The following is an 18,494-nucleotide window of genomic DNA, read 5'->3' as shown; positions in this document are numbered from 1 at the left end:
GATCTCTTATATCTTTGGTTAGGTTTATTCCTAGGTATTTTATGGTTTTTTGTGCAATTGTGAATGGGATCAGTTTCTTAATTTCTCTTTCTGTTGCTTTATTATTGGTATATAAAAATGACACTAATTTCTGGACGTTGGTTTTGTACCCTGCAACTTTGCTGAATTCATGGATCAGTTCTAGTAGGCTTCTGGTGGAGTCTGTCGTGTTTTCTATGTAGAGTATCATGTCATCTGCAAAAAGTGAAAGTTTGACTTCTTTGCCAATTCGGATGCCTTTTATTTCCTTTTGTTGTCCGCTTGCTGATGCTAGGGCTTCCAGCACTATGTTAAACAACAGTGGTGAGAGTGGACATCTCAGGGTGCCATTTCTAGTCCACTTATCTGTAGCAATAAGACCTCCTGGAGTCAGTACATCTAGGACCCAGATCTCTGGCAATCTGATACCATGTGAAGGAAATAAGCACTGCCCGATCAGCTATCTTGTATCCGGAGCCCACTTTTGTCCATTCTCCTTGCACAGTTCCCTGCTCTGCAAGGCTGTGCTCTTAACTAAGGCCTTCTCCTTGCCTCCTGTAACACCACCAGTGATGTCCAGGCATCCTCCTTCCAGACACGCCTTTGAGAGCTCTCTTGCCAAACAGCGAATTCACTGTTGAGCTAGCAAGAAAGGGAATTCTTATTTTCAGAGCACCAGAGTTTCTTTATTTCCTAGCACTTATCAAAAACTTTACATGTACTATCTCGTTTACTCTCCACCAAGAAGTGAGTTAGAAATTACTGGTATGTACATTTTATAGATAAAGATTTCGAAGCTGGTAAGTAGCAGTGCTGACACTTGAACGTTGGCCCAGTTGGCTCCAAGGGCTCTTTTCACTTTTACATGCTCACCACGCTATTATGCTTGGTTAGGCCCCTATCGTGGTCTCTAGTGGAAACATGGTTCTAGGGTTCAGAGAGATGTGGTTTCAACTCCTGGCTGTGTCTCATGGCCTGGGAAAGTCACTCTCTGAGCCTAAATGTTCTCATTTACAAAAATGGGATAAGAGTAGTTTGCTGCAAAGGTTATGGACAGGATTAAAAGAAAACAGTACCCATTAAGGTGTCAGGAGACTGCCTACCACAGTAAGATGCTCAGCAGACAAGAGTTTTTCACTTTCTCTTGACAAAAAGCATGAGATTCCTGACAGTTATTTTTGGTGGGAAGTAGGAAAAAAGCACAAATCTTGAATGCGAATCATATAGAGATAGTACTGTACCCTTAAACTGACGTTTCTTTGTTGAGGTAAATGAAGGAAAGAGGGAATAAATGGCTATAATTTGTGAATAACGGTCCCACTAAAACTGTAAAGCATTTAAAAAAAAATTTTAATGTTTTATTTCTAGGAGAGAGAGACAGCGTGAGCAGGGGAGGGTCAGAGAGAGAGGGAGTGACAGACTCTGAAACAGGCTCCAGGCTCTGAGCTGGCAGTCAGCACAGAGCCCGATGCGGGGCTCGAACCCACAAACCGCGAGATCATGACCTAAGCGAAAGCCGGACGCTTAACCGACTAAGCCACCCAGGCGCCCCTGTAAAGCATTTTTTCGTGCCTTTCTCCAGCCACCTAAGACCACAGCTCAATCTTCCCTACATCTGATCTATCTTATCACCGTCTCTTACTCCCCGCCCCTAACTTTTTTTTTTAATGTTTTTTATTTTATTTCCAGGAGAGAGAGAGACAGCGTGAGCAGGGGAGGGTCAGAGAGAGAGGGAGTCACAGACTGAAACAGGCTCCAGGCTCTGAGCTGGCAGTCATCACAGAGCCCGACGCGGGGCTCGAACCCATTAACCTCGAGATCATGACCTAAGCGAAAGTCGGACGCTTAACCGACTAAACCACCCAGGTGCCCCATCCCTGCCCCTAACTTTTACATCCCATTGAAAACGTGCTACTCAGATGGACAGTTACAGTGAACAGGAGTTAACATATGTGCATTTTAAAGAGCTGTTTTATGGGGGCACTCCTCCCTGCTTTTGTTTATACTACTGATGCTACCTGCTGTTCTCAACCCTGGCAGGGAAGAAAGTAGCTCCCCTAGCAGACCTTTCAAGGGTGGGGGTGAGCCCAGGTCTCAGGGGCCCTGGAAGGGAAGGGGCCTAGGGGAGAACAGGGGACACTGGCCACAGCTCTGCAGAACTGTGAGAGCAATGGCCATGTAACTGTTCGATTCAGGAGGAAAAATAAATGGACTCTCACAGAGGGTATGGGCAAGTCCACCACAATTTTGAAAGCATGTTCTTGTAGATTTCAGTAATTTGACAAGGAAATCATCATGAAGAAAAAAGTTTAAGATAGAAAAAACAAGCATTCTTTATGGAAGAATTTAAAAGCCAATTACCTAAAATGTTAATGGCAATACAAGGGAAAATAATACAGTATGGTTTGTTAAGTTCAAGTAAGTAATTATTCTTTTGGGGCCATATAAATCATGTCCTAAATGAAATGAAAATTTAAAAAGCGTTATGATTTAAAATACATTTTAATAATCTTCAATTTCAATGAATTTCTCCTTCATTTTAATTATCAGTTCTTTTATCAGTCCTTATTTCTGGGAGGACTTTTTGATTTCCAGTGCGTCTGATGAAAAGCAATTGAAAACTATATGAAATCTTTTCATTTTTAATACATTTAGGAATATAAAGTTATTAATCTTTTTGGCCAACAAAATGATAACATGCCCAAGGTCTTATTCATTACTACAAAACAGTCAATTTTGTATCTTTTCCCAAATCAAAGGATGACTAAATAGCATGAAAATTTAACTAAAAGCTAATGGTCTACAGGAGGAGACAAAGCAAGACAAACGGAAACTTTTGAAATGCCTTATTAACCCCATTCTCCCATTCTTCTTCTTCTTGTTAATGTTACTGGAATTATTAAGATTCAGTTGGGTCACACAGTTGAAATTCAGAAGACCCTGATAAATGAACCTCTTCAAGGTAAAAGCAGCAAATCATTTCATTTGATGTCCTACTGCTCACAGCATATACCTGTGCACAGTCTTTCCAGAAGATTCTGACATTTCCTGAGTCAGTTGTTTTTCAACACAATGGGTGAGCAAGGAAACATCTCCTGTGAAAGAGCTTTAGGAAGCTGTACAGATGTCTCACAGCAAGAACTCTTCCATGAACAAATTAAAAATGGGCCCCTTCTTTAAAATCTTATATTTTAATATTAGTTAGAACAGTTAAGTATCTGGGATGAGTAACAAGATGACAGTTGGTGAGGAAAATCTTTTCCTTACTGGGATAAACAGAAAGATAAGGTTTCACCATGTGAATGTGCAGTCAGATGGAATAATTAAACCAGAACACAGGCAGAAGGTTCTTGCCTTTGGTCAAAATACCAGGATTATGAAACCAAAGTGGTAAATATCACCATGTTTCAACACCAGTATAGTTAAACGCAAAGGACTGGAATCAGAAAGATATTCTTATTTTTATACTGTGATTTCAAAAGTAGATTTACTTTATAGAGTGGGTGTTTTTAAGGAGTATGCAAACCTCTTTTTTAAAATATGAAATAATTGTTCCACTGCTTTACGGGACAGTTTTACAGATGTTTTATTTTCACTTCTGATTTATCTTCAACTCAGAGTGATTTATAACCCTTTCTGCTGCAAGTTCTTCTATAACTCAGCTTTTATGTCAAACAGTTCATGATTTGTAAGTGCAAATACACAGGACTACATATTCCTTTGTCATGTGCATAATTATCCCCTAAAACTCCTGCTTGTTAAGTCTTGACTGTTACTTATTTCTTAGTCAAGATGCACCTTGAGTAACATAGAGACACCACCTATTAATACTGACACAGTGAAGAAAACTAAAAAAGAGAAAATGAAGCCCCAGGTACCTACTGGTACTGAGGTAAATGGGTTAGCAGTGGCTACCTTTGTGGGGCTGACCAGATAGGTTGTACGTTAGTTAACTAGCAAACACAGATTCTGAAATACAGCTAAGGTAATCAGAAGCTGACGCGTGCTACTAGAGAGAGCGAAATCACCAGAGTTGGAAAGCTGTGGGACCACTTTGGAATCCTTTTCTTTTGAATTCTGCCTGACTTCTCCTCCATCAACACCTTTATTGCAATGTGGAAGGCAATGACAAAGTGTGGTTGAAGGAACATGGACTCTCATCAATGCCTCAGAAACATGTAAGAGTTAACTCTCCATCTTCCCTGAAGAGATTCGGTGATTATGCAGTCCACCTGCATTCCCTTTTCCTCAAGGCACTGCACATTTGTTTGTGTGTACCTAGGTTGTCCCTCACTCTGGAGCTGGTGTAATAGCTGACCATCCGTGGACACTACCACTATATGGTGGGTTCAGCACACAGCAGCTGTCTTTCTACAGCACCTGCCCCACCGGGCCTGACACTATACACTCCACTCCCACTGCTTACTGCCTCGTGCTGAGAAGTGCAACTGCTGTGAACACTGGGAAACATTACAGAGTTAAAGTTTCCAGTGTTGAACTGCAGACCTATTCCACAATCTTTCTCTCTCTCTCTTTTTAATCCCTAACAGACTCCCTTAAGTTTCCCACTGGGGCCAGTTCAGTTTCTCTCATTGCTTTTCCAAGGCTCTCTCTACCCAACCCCCACCTTATTCCTGTCACTCCTGCCAGTGATTTTCGGCACTGACTTTGGAGTGGAATGAATGTCTTTATTCCCCCACAATTTGTATGTTGAAATCTTAATGCCCCAGTGTAATGGTATTAAAAGGTGGATCCTTTGGGAGGTAAACAGGTCATAAAGGTGGAACCCTTATGAACAGGATTACGGTCTATAAAAGAGACCCCATAGAATTCTCTTGACTTCTTTCTGCCATGTGAGGATATAATGATAAGATGGCAGTTTGCAACTAGAAGGGGCTATAAATATGTGACCCCAAAATATGCTACTTTGGCAAATGGATTATTTTGAGCTGAATGTAATCAAGATCCAAAAGACTCCAGAAAAACTTTTACCTCTCCTTAACTACCTAAGAGAATTTTGCAAGGGTGTCTGGGTTAGAGAGAGAGCTATTACCAGAGAGAACTTTTATCTGAATGTCCCATCTGTATGGCAGGGCAAATATCTAATTACCAAACATCTGCTCTTCTTATCATCCTATGAGTTACCATCCTTCCCTTTGGAGCCCCAGGCCCCCACCCTGTTCCTTAGCTCAGGGTGGCCTATAAGCCTCAACTGTGCAGCTTGTTTTGTGGTCTCATTGTCTTTGTGGGGCCTCCATTCATACATAATTAAATTTGTTTTTCACCTGTCCTATGTTAATTTGATTACTGGATCAGCCAAAGAACCAAAAAGGGTAGAGGAAAAAATTTTCCTCCCCAACAGCTGTTACCTGAATCTGACCATGCTGGCACCTTGGTCTTGTACTTTCAGCCTCCAGAACTAAATTTATGAGAAATAAATTTATGAGAAATAAATTTATGAGAAATAAATTTATGAGAAATAAATTTATGTTGTTTATAATAAGCCACATATTCTATGGTACTTTGCTATAGCAGCCTGGAGTGACTAAGACCTCATGGAAAGAAAGAGAAGTCATCAAGTAGGAACTCATTTGCTGTTCCTTCTTTCTCTTTCTAAACTCTCATATGTTAATTCTATAACATAAATAAATTTACCTATTCTGGGGTAGCGGGAAGAAGAGAGAAACACTGTCACTCTAAATATACAACTCACCCACCTCAAGTCCTGAGACACTAAAATGTGAAAAAATGTGCCTTTTAGAATAAGGAAATGGGAATATTCCCAATCTTGTTCTGTGTCTCATGCTTCTCTCCACACCGTTCATGCTGGCTCAGGGATCCTCCACCATCAGTGAGCTTCCAGTCTTCCCTGACTCCTATCTAGAAGTACCTGCTCAGCAACATGCAGTCACCTGCTGTTTTCTTCTCTGCTTTGACTGTCCTTCATTATACTGCAATTCTATTATCTGTCTCCTCCTGCTAGAATATAAGTTCCAAGAAAGCAGGAGCTTATTTTGTTCACTGCTAGGACCTCAGTCCCTAAAGCCATATCTGGTTCATGGTAGTCACACAATATGTTATTTACTAAGTGAGTGTACTGTCTACATCAACTGTATTGTCTTGCTTTCTCCTTTGCTTTTGCTGAACACAAAAATATAAAATTCAAAATGCCAATAAAGTTTATTTGGGCTCTATCTCCTCTTCAAGCTACTGCCCTATCTCCTTTTTTTCTTCATGAGAAAATTTAATAGTAGTTAGTATTGTCTCTACTCCTCAACTTCTATCTATCCCTCAATCCCTTACACCCTAAATTCCATTGTGAAGTACTAAAATGTCCTTCTGTCAAGGGTCAGATTGGATGCTTAATCTATTATATCTCATTTAAGCCACCACCAACTCTTAATATTAACATTTCCAATCTACAGACATGGAAACTGAATAATTCTTGTAAGGGCACAAAGGTGGTAAGTGAAAGTTAGATTTGAACCCAGGACTGTCAGGCACCAAAAATGTTCCCCTTACATTCCAACAAACTAAATTTATCCATTCATATGTCAGTCTCCCCCAGTGGCTGCTGAGTGCCACATAATACATCTCTATGTTGAGAAAATAAAGGTCTTTTCTAACTAGCCTTTTCTAATCAGAGAGTGTAACTGTCAAGAGAGTGAGCTTTCAATTTTTTTTAAATGTTTATTCATTTTTGAGAGACAGTGTGTGGGAGAGGGTCAGAGAGAGAGAGAGGTAGACACAAAATCTGAAGTAGGCTCCAGGCTCTGAACTGTCAGCACAGAGCCTGATGTGGGGTTCGAACCCATGAACCATGAGATCATGATCTGAGCCAAAGTCAAATGGTTAACCAACTGAGCCACTCAGGTGCCCAGTGAGCTTTCTTTTTTAACAGGAATCCATAGCATTGTTGTTTGGGAGGCAGTTAATATACAGAGTGATTTCCTTCACAGTGTCCTGGGTGTTACAAGCTAGGCTCTTGCACTGGTAGCCTTCTTTTACAGAACTTCAAGCAGGCTCACACCAAAATAACTTTTTTAAAACAACGATTACACAGGGGTGCCTGGGTAGCTCAGTCGGTTAAGCATCTGACTTCGGCTCAGGTCATGCTCTCATGGTTCGTGGGTTCGAGCCCCGCATTGGGCTCTGTGCTGACAGCTAGCTCAGAGCCTGGAGCCTGTTTCAGATTCTGTGTCTCCCTCTCTCTCTGACCCTCCCCTGCTCACACTGTCTCTCTCTCTCTCTCAGAAATAAATAAAACATTAAAAAATTAAAAAAAAACGATTACACAACAAATTTAATGACACTTTTTGTGATGTGCAAAAATGAAGAAAAATTTATTTATAATTTTAGAAATAATATACATTTTCTAATTGCATACCACCTGCTTCTAAAACTGAAGTAACTGAAACACATTGGGACTGAATGAAAAAGTCCAAAAATGCTGAATTTCTGAATTCCTCGTGTGGCAAGTCCTACTCCTTTTTAATAAACTTGATCAAACATCAGTGCTGTGGCCTATGGTTTGGATTAGGGGAATTTTCCATCTTTTGGTGGGGTGCAGGGAGAGGGAGTTCCTCAGGGAAAAGCAAACAAATTCCATTACATGTAAGAAGGAGGGCAGAGGTCTGGCTTTGGTTCTTCCTTTTGCTACTGGAAAAGGTCTGAGCAAGATAATAATCTTTATTGTCCTTTAGTTGCTCTCTTTAACAAGAAAGGATTACACTGGACCATCAGTTCTCAAAGTGTGGTCTGCGAACCCAGGGAAGGGTCCCGACAGTCTCTTGTCATATAAACAGTAAGCTGTCATTTGCCTTTTCTGATGTGTTGACCTCCACATACGCTGCAGTGATAGGGCAAAGGAGAGAATTAGGTAAAACCGCTCTGCACCTGAGCCCGAATTCAGGCAGCGGCAGCAAACGGTCTACTTAGCCATATTCTTTGCCAACAGACTAATGACACCACAGAAGCAGTCCAAAATTTTAGTTTTACAAAAACCATGATCCTTACGTGCCTTTTTACAATTCTGTGTGATGAAATGGTTCATACTCGTAGAGCACTTCAGCTGCACATGGAAGAAAGACGGTTGCCTTGAGGAAACACACTTGTGCCACTAAGTTGTGAAGCTGAACTAGTGGCTTTTGCCATGGAATACTGTTTTTACTTGAAAGAATATCTGACAGACACATGTTGAAAGGGCACGGTCAAACTTAGGTATCTGGCAGATGTTTTCTTGAAAGTGAACTGACAGAGCTTGTCACTATAAGAAGAAAAAACATTTGACGGTAACTGTTGACAGTGACAAAAATCATTCTGTCAAGTGGCAGTTAGAATTTGGGAAAACTTGAATCTATCACCAGGAGGTTGAAGCTTCCAAATGCTTCAAGATTTTTCAGATGAGACTGGTGCTTCCATTAACAGACAGGACTTCTGGAATACTGGATAAAAGGATGTATAGAAGATCTACAAACTCAAGAAATGCCCCCCCCCCCGGCCCCCAAATACCCAATACATGGCGTTACACAGATGGGTAAAAGACTCAAGTCTAAGAATAAAAAGCAACAGAATACAAGAAGTACCTTGGCATGGTTTCAAATTCCACATCACAACTAAACTTCAAGGGGTTACCTGATTGGTTTAAAGTCAGTTATAGTTAGTAGATACATTTTGGTGTTGTAGCAAAGAAAAACATACACAATTATCTGAAAAAGCTATTAGTATGTTCCACTGTAAAGCTAGATTTTTTTTACAAACACTTCAACATAAAGGACATATCACAACATACCTAATGTAGAACTGGATATGAAACTCTGACATTTTTAATGAAGCTGGACTTTAAACACATTTAAACAAAAGTCAATGCTAGTGTTCTCACTATAGTTTCTAATTACATAAAATATGTCATTTATGTTAAGCTGTAATGATTCTTTTAAAATGAATTCACAAATATATTTTCAGTTTATAATCTCAAATATGATTAATACCAATGTATAATATAATGGACATAAACAAATGTTCTTTAGAGTCCTCAAAGTTTTAGGAGTATAAAGGGATCTTGAAACTAAAAAGTTTGAGAACTGCTGAACTAGATGAAATCTAATATCCCAGCTCTTTTGAGATTCTATGATTTTCTTTTGTTGTGTGTGTGAATGAGAACAGAAGATAAAATCTGGAAATGTCTAGCTTCTGGCAGTTTTTACTTCCTTCATTGTTGATTCCAATGAGAATGTAATATGGCAGATCTATAGGACAGAGATTTGAAAACAAAGCATTTAAAGGTAATTTATCCTAATAAAAATATCAGTTGTAATTTAAATACCAGTAGTTGGAAATGCTAGAATACAGATTAAATAATAAAATGCTTGACAAAAATCTTACAAAGGTGTAACACTTCAGAAATTTATTTTACCTAATTTGAATTTATATTCATGGAATATCTCATAAATTATTTAAACTAATGGTATTTGTGCTTCCCCCTATTTTTACGAAATGTCATCATGAGATTTTCTTGGTAATATAAAATCATTTTACATTATTTTATTGAAATAAAACTAATAAGTTTTTGTTTCTCGTGTAAGTTGGAATTTCTATAAACACTTTTAGGATTTTGGTGCCAATTAATTTACTGATAAACAGTATGTTTATTCTATTAAAGCATTAAAAGATTTATGCATTTTTCTTGTTAATAGTATTAGACCTAACAAACATGAAATGACTAGCCTATATTTCTGGCTTGCGTAGCATCCTAAATACCTCTGTCAAACTTCTTTGCTTTTATCCCAGCTCAACTCATCATACCAACCATCTGCATAAATAAAGATGTAAGCATCTGCTATATGGCAAATGGTCTCAGGGGCAGATGTTTCCACCCTTGTGTTCATGTCACTGAGGCTGGATACATTATTTGAACAGATGTACACAATCTGAAAGTGTTGTGCCCCTCAGTGAAATGTCTCCAACTGCTTTCTATCAAAGAACATAAATGCTATTTGCACCTGCATTTATGTTAATAATATAAAGGCAGCAGGGGTTCTGACAAAGTGGAATGTGATGCTATGAAATATATTTGCATGGTTAATTGGAGTTTCTGAGAGACTCTGCTGCCAAATGGCCACACTGACATTGATACATGCCCGAGCAGACTATCTGATTAGTAGCCTGCTTGTTAAGCAGGTGGAAATATGGCTATTTCAAACAACAAAAATACTCATAACCTCATTTACTAATAAGAATATTCCAAACTCTAGCATTTTATCTCAAAATAGGAAAAGTAACTTCCATTATAATGTCTACCTGTTAAGTTTTAGACCACCCAGGTCATTTCCATTTTGTTCTATGAGGAGATTTCTGTAGGTATGCGTGTGTTTTCCATTTGTATTTCTGTCAACAGCATAACATACTGTTAATCCATAGTGGTGTTTTGCAGAGATTATTATACTGGAAAGTTCCAATAGCTAACATTAAGTAGTTAACCAAAACCAGCTTGAAAATGGTCTGCAACATAAAATGCTACCAAAAGTCCAAGAACAGCATTTACACTACTAGCTAAGATCAAAATGTTTCCATATGAATGTCACATATCTGGAAACAAAACATTTTGGTAATATGTAGGGAATGTTCCCCCCTCCCCTCTAATAATGAGGTCACAAAGCCATGTTAACCACTAAACGCAAAGCATAAAATTATAGTGGTTCTCCTTGCTACTGTGCATTAAATGTGACAGCTGAAGAGCTAAACCATTTGTGATAATAGTTGTATTCATAGGTTTACTGAGCTAAGAACTTGTGGTTTCTTGAAAATAATATATTTATTACTTTATTACCTTGACACTGATAATCTCAACTTTGCATAAAATTCTTATCTCTGAGTTAAATGTTACCCAAAGTAACATTCTGCAAATTAGTCTGAGATATGTTGTGCTTTAAAAGAGTTTAAAAGGTGCATTCATATACAGTTGATCATTTGCAGACTCTGTATGTGCAAATTCGCCTAATCGCTACAATTTATTTGCAGTCCCCAAATCCATACCGATGACACTTTCACAGCCATTTCTGAACATGCACAGGCAAAAAAAATTGAGTCACTTCATGTGCACATTCTCAGCAGTGGCTGATGCTCTGTCTTGTTTCAGCTCTACCCTTACAATGACAAGTGTCATTTTCGTGGTCTACACTGTCACTTTCTTCTTCTTTTTTTTCCCCCTTTGGGTGGTGATTTCACTGTGTAAAATAGCCCTCAAGTGTAGTGCTGCTGTGCTGTCCAGTGTGCATAAATGTAAGAAGACGATGATGTGCCTTGCAGAAAAAATGCATGTGTTACATAAGCTTTGTCCAGGCAAGAGTTATAATACTGTGTCTGTGAGTTTCAGGTTAAGGACTCAGCATAAAACTACTGTCTGTATCAAAGGTTAATGAAAATGTGTTGTGACCAGAGGCTCGCAGGAACCCCAACTCTGTGGAGCAACAGCTCAGTATTAGCCAATTCAGTGCTCTTGGTGACTTTATAGAACGTGACAATTGTGAATGATGGGAATCAGCTGTACTTATCTCATTTGGCTGTTCTAGAGCAAGAATTAATATTCCCATTTGCAAGATGAAGAGACTTAGGCTTACTGATTTAGACAAGATCACAGAGCCTAAAAAGAAGGGGGAAAGGGAAAAAAAGAGCTCAACGTTCCAGCTCTTAGTTGAGTATTCAAATACATTTCAATCTTTCACCAGATTGAGAGAGAAAGAAAAGAGGGGAGAGGGAAAGAAATGACAAAAATGGGACAGAAGCTTAAGAAGCAGCTTTAATACCATGTTGGAAAGAGTCAAACTGTAGTTAGATAATAAGATAATAGACCATTTTTAGGTTAAACCCTCATAGAAAACAAACTGTTCTAATAGGCTTTACTGAAATGGAGCCGTAACAGTCGAGCTTAGTTTGGGTTTCCTTTCTCCCCCTGTGCTCTTTGCTCATGGCCTCTCCAAAGGCAATAAATACTTGTTAAATGAACACACAGACTTGGGAACTCCACCTTGGTGTCTCATCAAGAAGCAAAGCTTAAAATGTTTTCATAGCATCTAAGTCATATGATTTTTTTGAAGTTGAGTTTAAAGCATTTTCAACAAAATTTAATGTATATGAGAAGCCACTACATGCCAAAGTGCTTTCAAGGCTGCCAAAGACAAAAATTCATCAACAAGTTTATAAAGAGCTTGGTATTAGGAGTCTAAAATAAGATCATTTTTCTAAACTTAAAAGAAATATGAGTATTCACTAGGTTCCCCAAGTGTTCCTTGAGTTCTAACATGCTATAGTCATTAATACCAGAATGTTTATGTCTGGTTGTAAGTATATATTTTTTAAGTCTTTATATTTTTATAATTACCTTAAAAGTATTTTATTAAATCAGAAAATCCAAGGTTGTTTTTAATTTTCAGATCCAAATCTCAATTCACATGATACACAGTAATGGCTATGAACTGCCGTTAAATACTATACAGGTGTTGAAAATTAGTAGGGGTTGACAGTGCATATTGAACTAACTGCAGTGGTTCCAACGGGGGTCATTAAGACCCCTTTGCCTCAAAGCATCTGCTGTGTTCTCACCCTACTTTATTATTAGTCTCACGGAATAAAAATAGCACTCACAATTTGAAAATTATCTTTAAACAATGCAAACGTGTTACGACGGAGCTGAGAAAAGTGTTAGGAGACCCGTATAAGAAGATCTTTCTACTTGCAGCAGACTTGCCTAGTAAATGGCAAAACTAAGAATTTTGAATGATTCCAGTAAAACTGACCCTCCCTGGGCACAAATGAAGACTCTTTCCTGTCCAATGAACAGTAGGACTTGTTTTAACCAATTATGTGGAGACTTAAAATTCATCCTGCCTTCTCCAAGGTGTAAATTTCAATCCTTAATTGGCATCACCACAGTGAACTGCTTTCTAGCACATGGCAAACATAAACTGTCCCTGTGAGGGAACCATTTGGCAAAACTGCACCTTTGTATGAGTTTCCTTATCTGGCAAGTAAGTAAATTCCTGTGCATTTTCAATCACTGCAGTGGTTCTGTCTGTCAACAAATTTAAAGTAGAAGTTACAACAACCGTAGTTGGCCTTTTCCTGTTGTTTTCGTGCCTATTTTTCCCCCCAAAACATGGTTTATTACTTGCTACCATTTGCTGTTTTCTAACACAAAATACCTGTCCTTATATTTCTATTATCTTATTGTTGAAAACACCCAAAAAGATTTCTATTATTTTCTAATATTTCTAAATATTTATATTATTTTAGCAAACAAAAAATCAGAAAGTTATGGGAAAATCATATCCTACCCCCAAATCCTGAAAGCATGAGAAGATAGAAAATCGTAATGAAGTAAGTCTAATGAACTTCTGGAGATTCTATAATACCTTCACACCGAAAGGAATAATGGTGACACTAAATATAATGGAAAAGCTTTTAATACAGTACAAATTATCATTAGAGTAATACTACAGTATTAAATGACTTTATCCAAAATTAGAAAACATTTAAATAGAAGGCACTAGAATTTCTAATTAGTTTCCTCTAGTTCTTTCCCAGCTTTAAATCTATATCCTTTGATCCCTCAATTCCACTTGGTTGTCTTCTACTCTCGTGGTAATGTCCTGAACAAATGTCATCTCCTTTGCTGTGTTTCCTGACCAAAGCGTCAGTCTCAAAACTTCTGGCCTAACCAAGTGTCCCTTCATCCATGTTCTCAAAGTATGTCATACTTACTTCCAGTATGTAATTTGTCACACATTATTCTAGTTAATTACATACATGTCTGCTCTTCTAATAGGATTTTGTGTTTTGTAAAAGCACAGGATGTCTGATCTATCTTTGGGTCTCTCTGATCTTTGGATCTGACATGATTCCTAGGTATTACATTGGTGATCATTAAATCTGCTTCCACCACTGAAATAATAGGAGGTAGTATGTGCTACACTGGATTTTCTTAAGCCCCACAACTCTGTCCCAAATCTCATACATTAATATGTATAATATATGTGCATGTGTGTTTACAAGTCTGAAATTTAAAAGTTCCATACTTTATAGGTAGTCATCAATGGTGTGTTAAAATAAATTACTCAAAATTTAATTAATGACACGTGCCCAGCACATTTCCTCATGTCACATAGTTGATTATATTTGATGACAAAAATACAAACGAATATGTTTGATCAGAGAAGAAAAAAGAGCAATGATCTAAAAATAGAATTAGAAATATTCCTTATAGATTTACAGTGTGACACAGGGGCCAAATAGTGAGATTGTGGATTTTGATATATCTGGGTTCAAATCTTAGCTCAATCACAAAATTGACTGGTGATCTTGGTAAAAGTAACCAATCTCCCTGAACCTTTAGACTAGAGATTATATCTAATTTATGGTGGGATTAGATAAAACAAAGGATGTAAAGTTGTGGGTAGAGTGACTACTAACCTGGAGGCACTTGATTAATTGAGCTCTTTGCATTATTCTATCTTCTTCTCTGTTAAATTCTGGGTCGGAGGCTTAAGCATGGTTGGTCCCAGAAAAGATTTACCAACTGTCTACTAGACCTACTGAACTCCTAGCTAGGCTTGGAAGGTCTTATTTTTTGGCCAAGTCCATGGTGGTAACTAAGCTTACGCAATAGCTTGAGAAGTAGACAAAACAAAACAAAACAAACAAGCCTTGATGAGAAACAAAGTAGGCAGGGGGGTGAGTGGTGACATGCTTTACTTCCCTGTATCAGCCAGAAACCAAGTGGCTTGCTGCTTAATTATTCAAACAGACTTACAACCTTTTAGAGATGGAACAGAATGTCTAGTGATCCTGGCTTTACTAATGGGGAAACTGAGGCTTAGGAGCAAAATAACTAGTCTGAATTTCCACAGCTAGTTGGCAGCTGATGAGGGAAAAGAGAGCAGCTTTCTTGACATCCGGTCCAGTGCTTTCCTTGTAAGCAGTCACACCTCTTGCTCAGATGAAGAAAGTGATACCAACTAGGACAGCAAGTTTCCAAACCCTGGATCAGCTTACCTACCACTGCAGAAATCTTCCAAAGGATATAAACCAGAAAACCCTCACAGGAAATACACACATTTTATTTCTAGTTAGAGTCGCACTCCTCTTTCTCATCCCATGTTCTTTCGTGCCCTGATGCTTGTGGATGGATCTTGTGTGAGTTTCAGACACTCTTACTGTCTCTTTGGCCAAATGTCTGGGTGAGAACTAAGCCAGAGGTCTGCTCTGTGTTTACATCCCTTGGGTCACCTTGGATCATGCTTGGCCTTTTAAGGCCAGTAGGCACCCGAAGCAGGAAACAGCCATGTTCATCTCACTGCATCAGCCTCCACAGATAGAGGGGGCCCAGGTATTAAAAACAACCACGAAGAGCAGAGCCACTATCATCTTATAGAGCCCACTATGCAATTTGGAATATGCTGAGTGATTTACATATATTTCTTCTTTAATCTCTATATGACCTATACTTACTATGCTCATTTTATATATTTATAGATGAGAAAGCTGAGGTCAAGTGATGTACCTAGACATGCACATCAGCGGCAGAACTGAGTGTCAAACCCAGACTCCATGCTCTTAACAGTTACAACACTGCCTTTCATTTTGGTAGAGAGATCAAAGAGTGTCTGCTTCTGTTAAGGGTTCTTTATAGAAAATTCCCTCCATTCGCTAAGTTGTGTCTCTTCCACGAGGGATGTCCAATTTTGCATTTTTAAAGACATTATTTTTCTCACAAACATATCAAAACTCTCTTCTGTGTAGGAAAGAATATGCAGGCGCAGGTGAAAGACTCGAATTCTTCCTAAAGGTTGGAGTTTGCCCTTTACAGTGAAGGAAATTTTATTACTCTTCATTCAGAAAAGACTATCTCCACCCGTAAACTGCTTTTCTGAAAACTCCAGGAGCTCTTGTTATAAAACCATTTCTTTTTTATAAATCATATGGGGCTGGGGAATGGTTTTTCTTATGTTTCTTTTGAAATGACTATGGGAAGAAACAAGTCAAAGACATGTGTAAGTGAATATCCCCACTCTCTACATATCTGTTGTATGTGCATGCAAGAATATATACACACGTATACAGTCTTCTCACTAAAACACATGTGACTTGGCTTCACAAAAGCCAATACTCCAAAGTTTCATTTGCCATCTTTTGGTGCCAACTAAATGCCAGCCAATAGGCTGGGCTCTGTGAGTTTTGTGTAGGATGAGCTGACCCTGCTCTCAAGTTCTCGGTCAAGGATACATGTCTTTATATACACTTCAGTAATTTATCAGAGGAAACCAACTTTCCTATATAATTAGGATTTTGTTCTTAGTTCCTGGAAATAATTACCTACAGTCAGAGAACACTGGCGTTGAATGTATCAATTAAAACTGTTTATAACATACACATGACCATTTTCCTCAGCATGGTTTATCTTACCTTGTTGATCTTTTGGTGGCACTGATAAAGAATTCTGCATTATGATGTATTTGACTTGAATGACAACGTCCCTAAAAATAACCAAGCACAAATAATAATTAGAAGACAATTCAGATGCCTTGTTCATACATCTGAAAAATATAAATTATAAGCTCTTTAAAATTTCTTCCTATTTATAATTACAGGAGTAGTAAGAAATGGACTGAACTATTAAGAAACTAATGTTTTTATTTCCTTCTCATTGCCATACAGACAGGATTTTACTGCATGTACTAGTGTGGGCAGCAATGACACTATGAGAGAGGAATTGTATCAGCATCTCTGTTCAGCTTAGAAGGCCAGAGAAATGTGAAAGCTGGAAGAATTAAGATCCCCTAAAACTGCCTTGCCAGATAATTATGTTTCATGTACTCTATTTAAGGAGAAATAATTAAAATATTTAACAATACAGGTAAAGGTAGTTTAGTTGTAATATACTTATTTGATGAAATATAGTTCAGTCATCAAGATACAATTATGAAGATTATGTAGCACAATGGAAAATGCACTGAATGAACACCCTAAATGACATACACTGTAGGATTACAACTATATAAAAAACAAAGGTATAGCAAAATGCATGACAGGCAATAAGTAAGCTGTGGTTTGGCAATGTGTTTGCTGAGGCATTACATGTGTTTTTTCCTTTAATTTAGCTATCTTCCAACTTGTTTATAATACAAGCTATTTTCCAAATTGTCTATAATATATATTCAAACTATTTGAATATAAAAATAAGGCAATTAAAGGCATTGGAAAAAATATAGATAAATATCTTATAAGCTAGCATATACAAAAGTGTTTCTAGCATGACACCAAAGACAGAAGCCATGAAGGTAGACATGAATTTTCTATTTAAAATTGTAAATGCTTTTAAATAGAAAATTGGCCAAAATTAAAAGGCATGACTTCTGCTATAGCCAAATTGAGTAAGAGAGACAAGATTTGTTCTTCTGCTTGAAACAACCAAAAATATAGACAAAACATGTGAAACAGTATTTCAAAACACTGGACATCAGATCACAAAAGACGGATCTCCTGGAAGACAGAAAACAAATGAGATGAGCCGTATGGCAATGTTGTAGGAAGGGAAGACCCTAGTGGAAAAAAGAGCTATAGAAAGAGAAAGACAGAGCATTGGAGAGGGTCTCCAACAAGTATTTGCTTATGTACTGTTCAGTAGGTCATGAGAAGATCCAAGCTGCTCAACACTCATGGTGGGGCAGGAATATATTGCCTATTCCCACCAGTCATATTACCTATTCCCACCAGCCAGACTGAAAACACCCCTAATTCAGGACATCAAGTAGAGCACAAAAAAGGGTCTTGCCTTAGTAAAGGGAAAAAATTAATTAATCCCTACACCAAGCATTTCTCTGGTTTCTTTTGTTTGTTTGAGAGAGAGAGAGAGGGAGATAGAGAGTGTATGTGTGTGAGTGCATGCCAGGGGGGGTGGGGACAGAAGGAGAGAAGAAAGAGAAATCTTAAGCAGGCTCCACAACTAGCACTGAGCCTCACGTGGAGCCCACCATGGAGCTCAATCTCACGACTGTGAGATCATGACCTGAACTGAAATCAAGAGTTGGATGCTGAACAAACTGAGCCACCCATGCATCCCTCTCTGGTTTCATATAAAAAATCTTAAAGCAAGACTGAAAAGGAACAAGCTATTTCCAAGTGTCTTAACTGTGCATTTAGCACAAAACTCAAGAATATTTACAGACCTCCAAAAATATCACACAACAAGGTAAAATTCATAGTGTCTAACATCTAATTAAAAATTATTAAGCATGCAAAGAAGCAAAGAAACATGAGCCATAATACAGAAGATAATCACAACTGATCCTGAACTGACACAGATGTTAGAATTAGTGGTCAAATTTCAAACTGTAATTAAGTAATAACTATATTTCATATGTTCAAATAGTTAAATATAGACAGGAAAGATATTAAAAAGACCCACGTAAAATTTCCAGAGA

At 38.0% G+C, this 18,494-nt stretch overlaps 1 protein-coding gene across 1 annotated transcript in view; it reads right to left on the bottom strand.

The window, feature by feature from the left end:
• The window catches only part of ZNF438 (zinc finger protein 438), a 143,303-nt gene that overhangs the window by 13,577 nt on the left and 111,232 nt on the right, over positions 1-18,494 (bottom strand). The window contains exon 3 of the mRNA XM_039248670.1: positions 16,477-16,547. Coding sequence (XP_039104601.1) covers positions 16,477-16,516 — 40 coding nt within the window. The 5' untranslated portion in view covers positions 16,517-16,547. The remainder of the gene's footprint in view (positions 1-16,476; positions 16,548-18,494) is intronic.

This window comes from Hyaena hyaena, unplaced genomic scaffold, assembly GCF_003009895.1.
Source record: "Hyaena hyaena isolate Hyena2069 unplaced genomic scaffold, ASM300989v1 scaffold_314, whole genome shotgun sequence".
In the NCBI taxonomy this organism is placed as follows: domain Eukaryota; kingdom Metazoa; phylum Chordata; class Mammalia; order Carnivora; family Hyaenidae; genus Hyaena; species Hyaena hyaena.
Note: the sequence above shows the minus strand (reverse complement) of the source record. Positions and strands in the feature narration are given on the sequence as shown.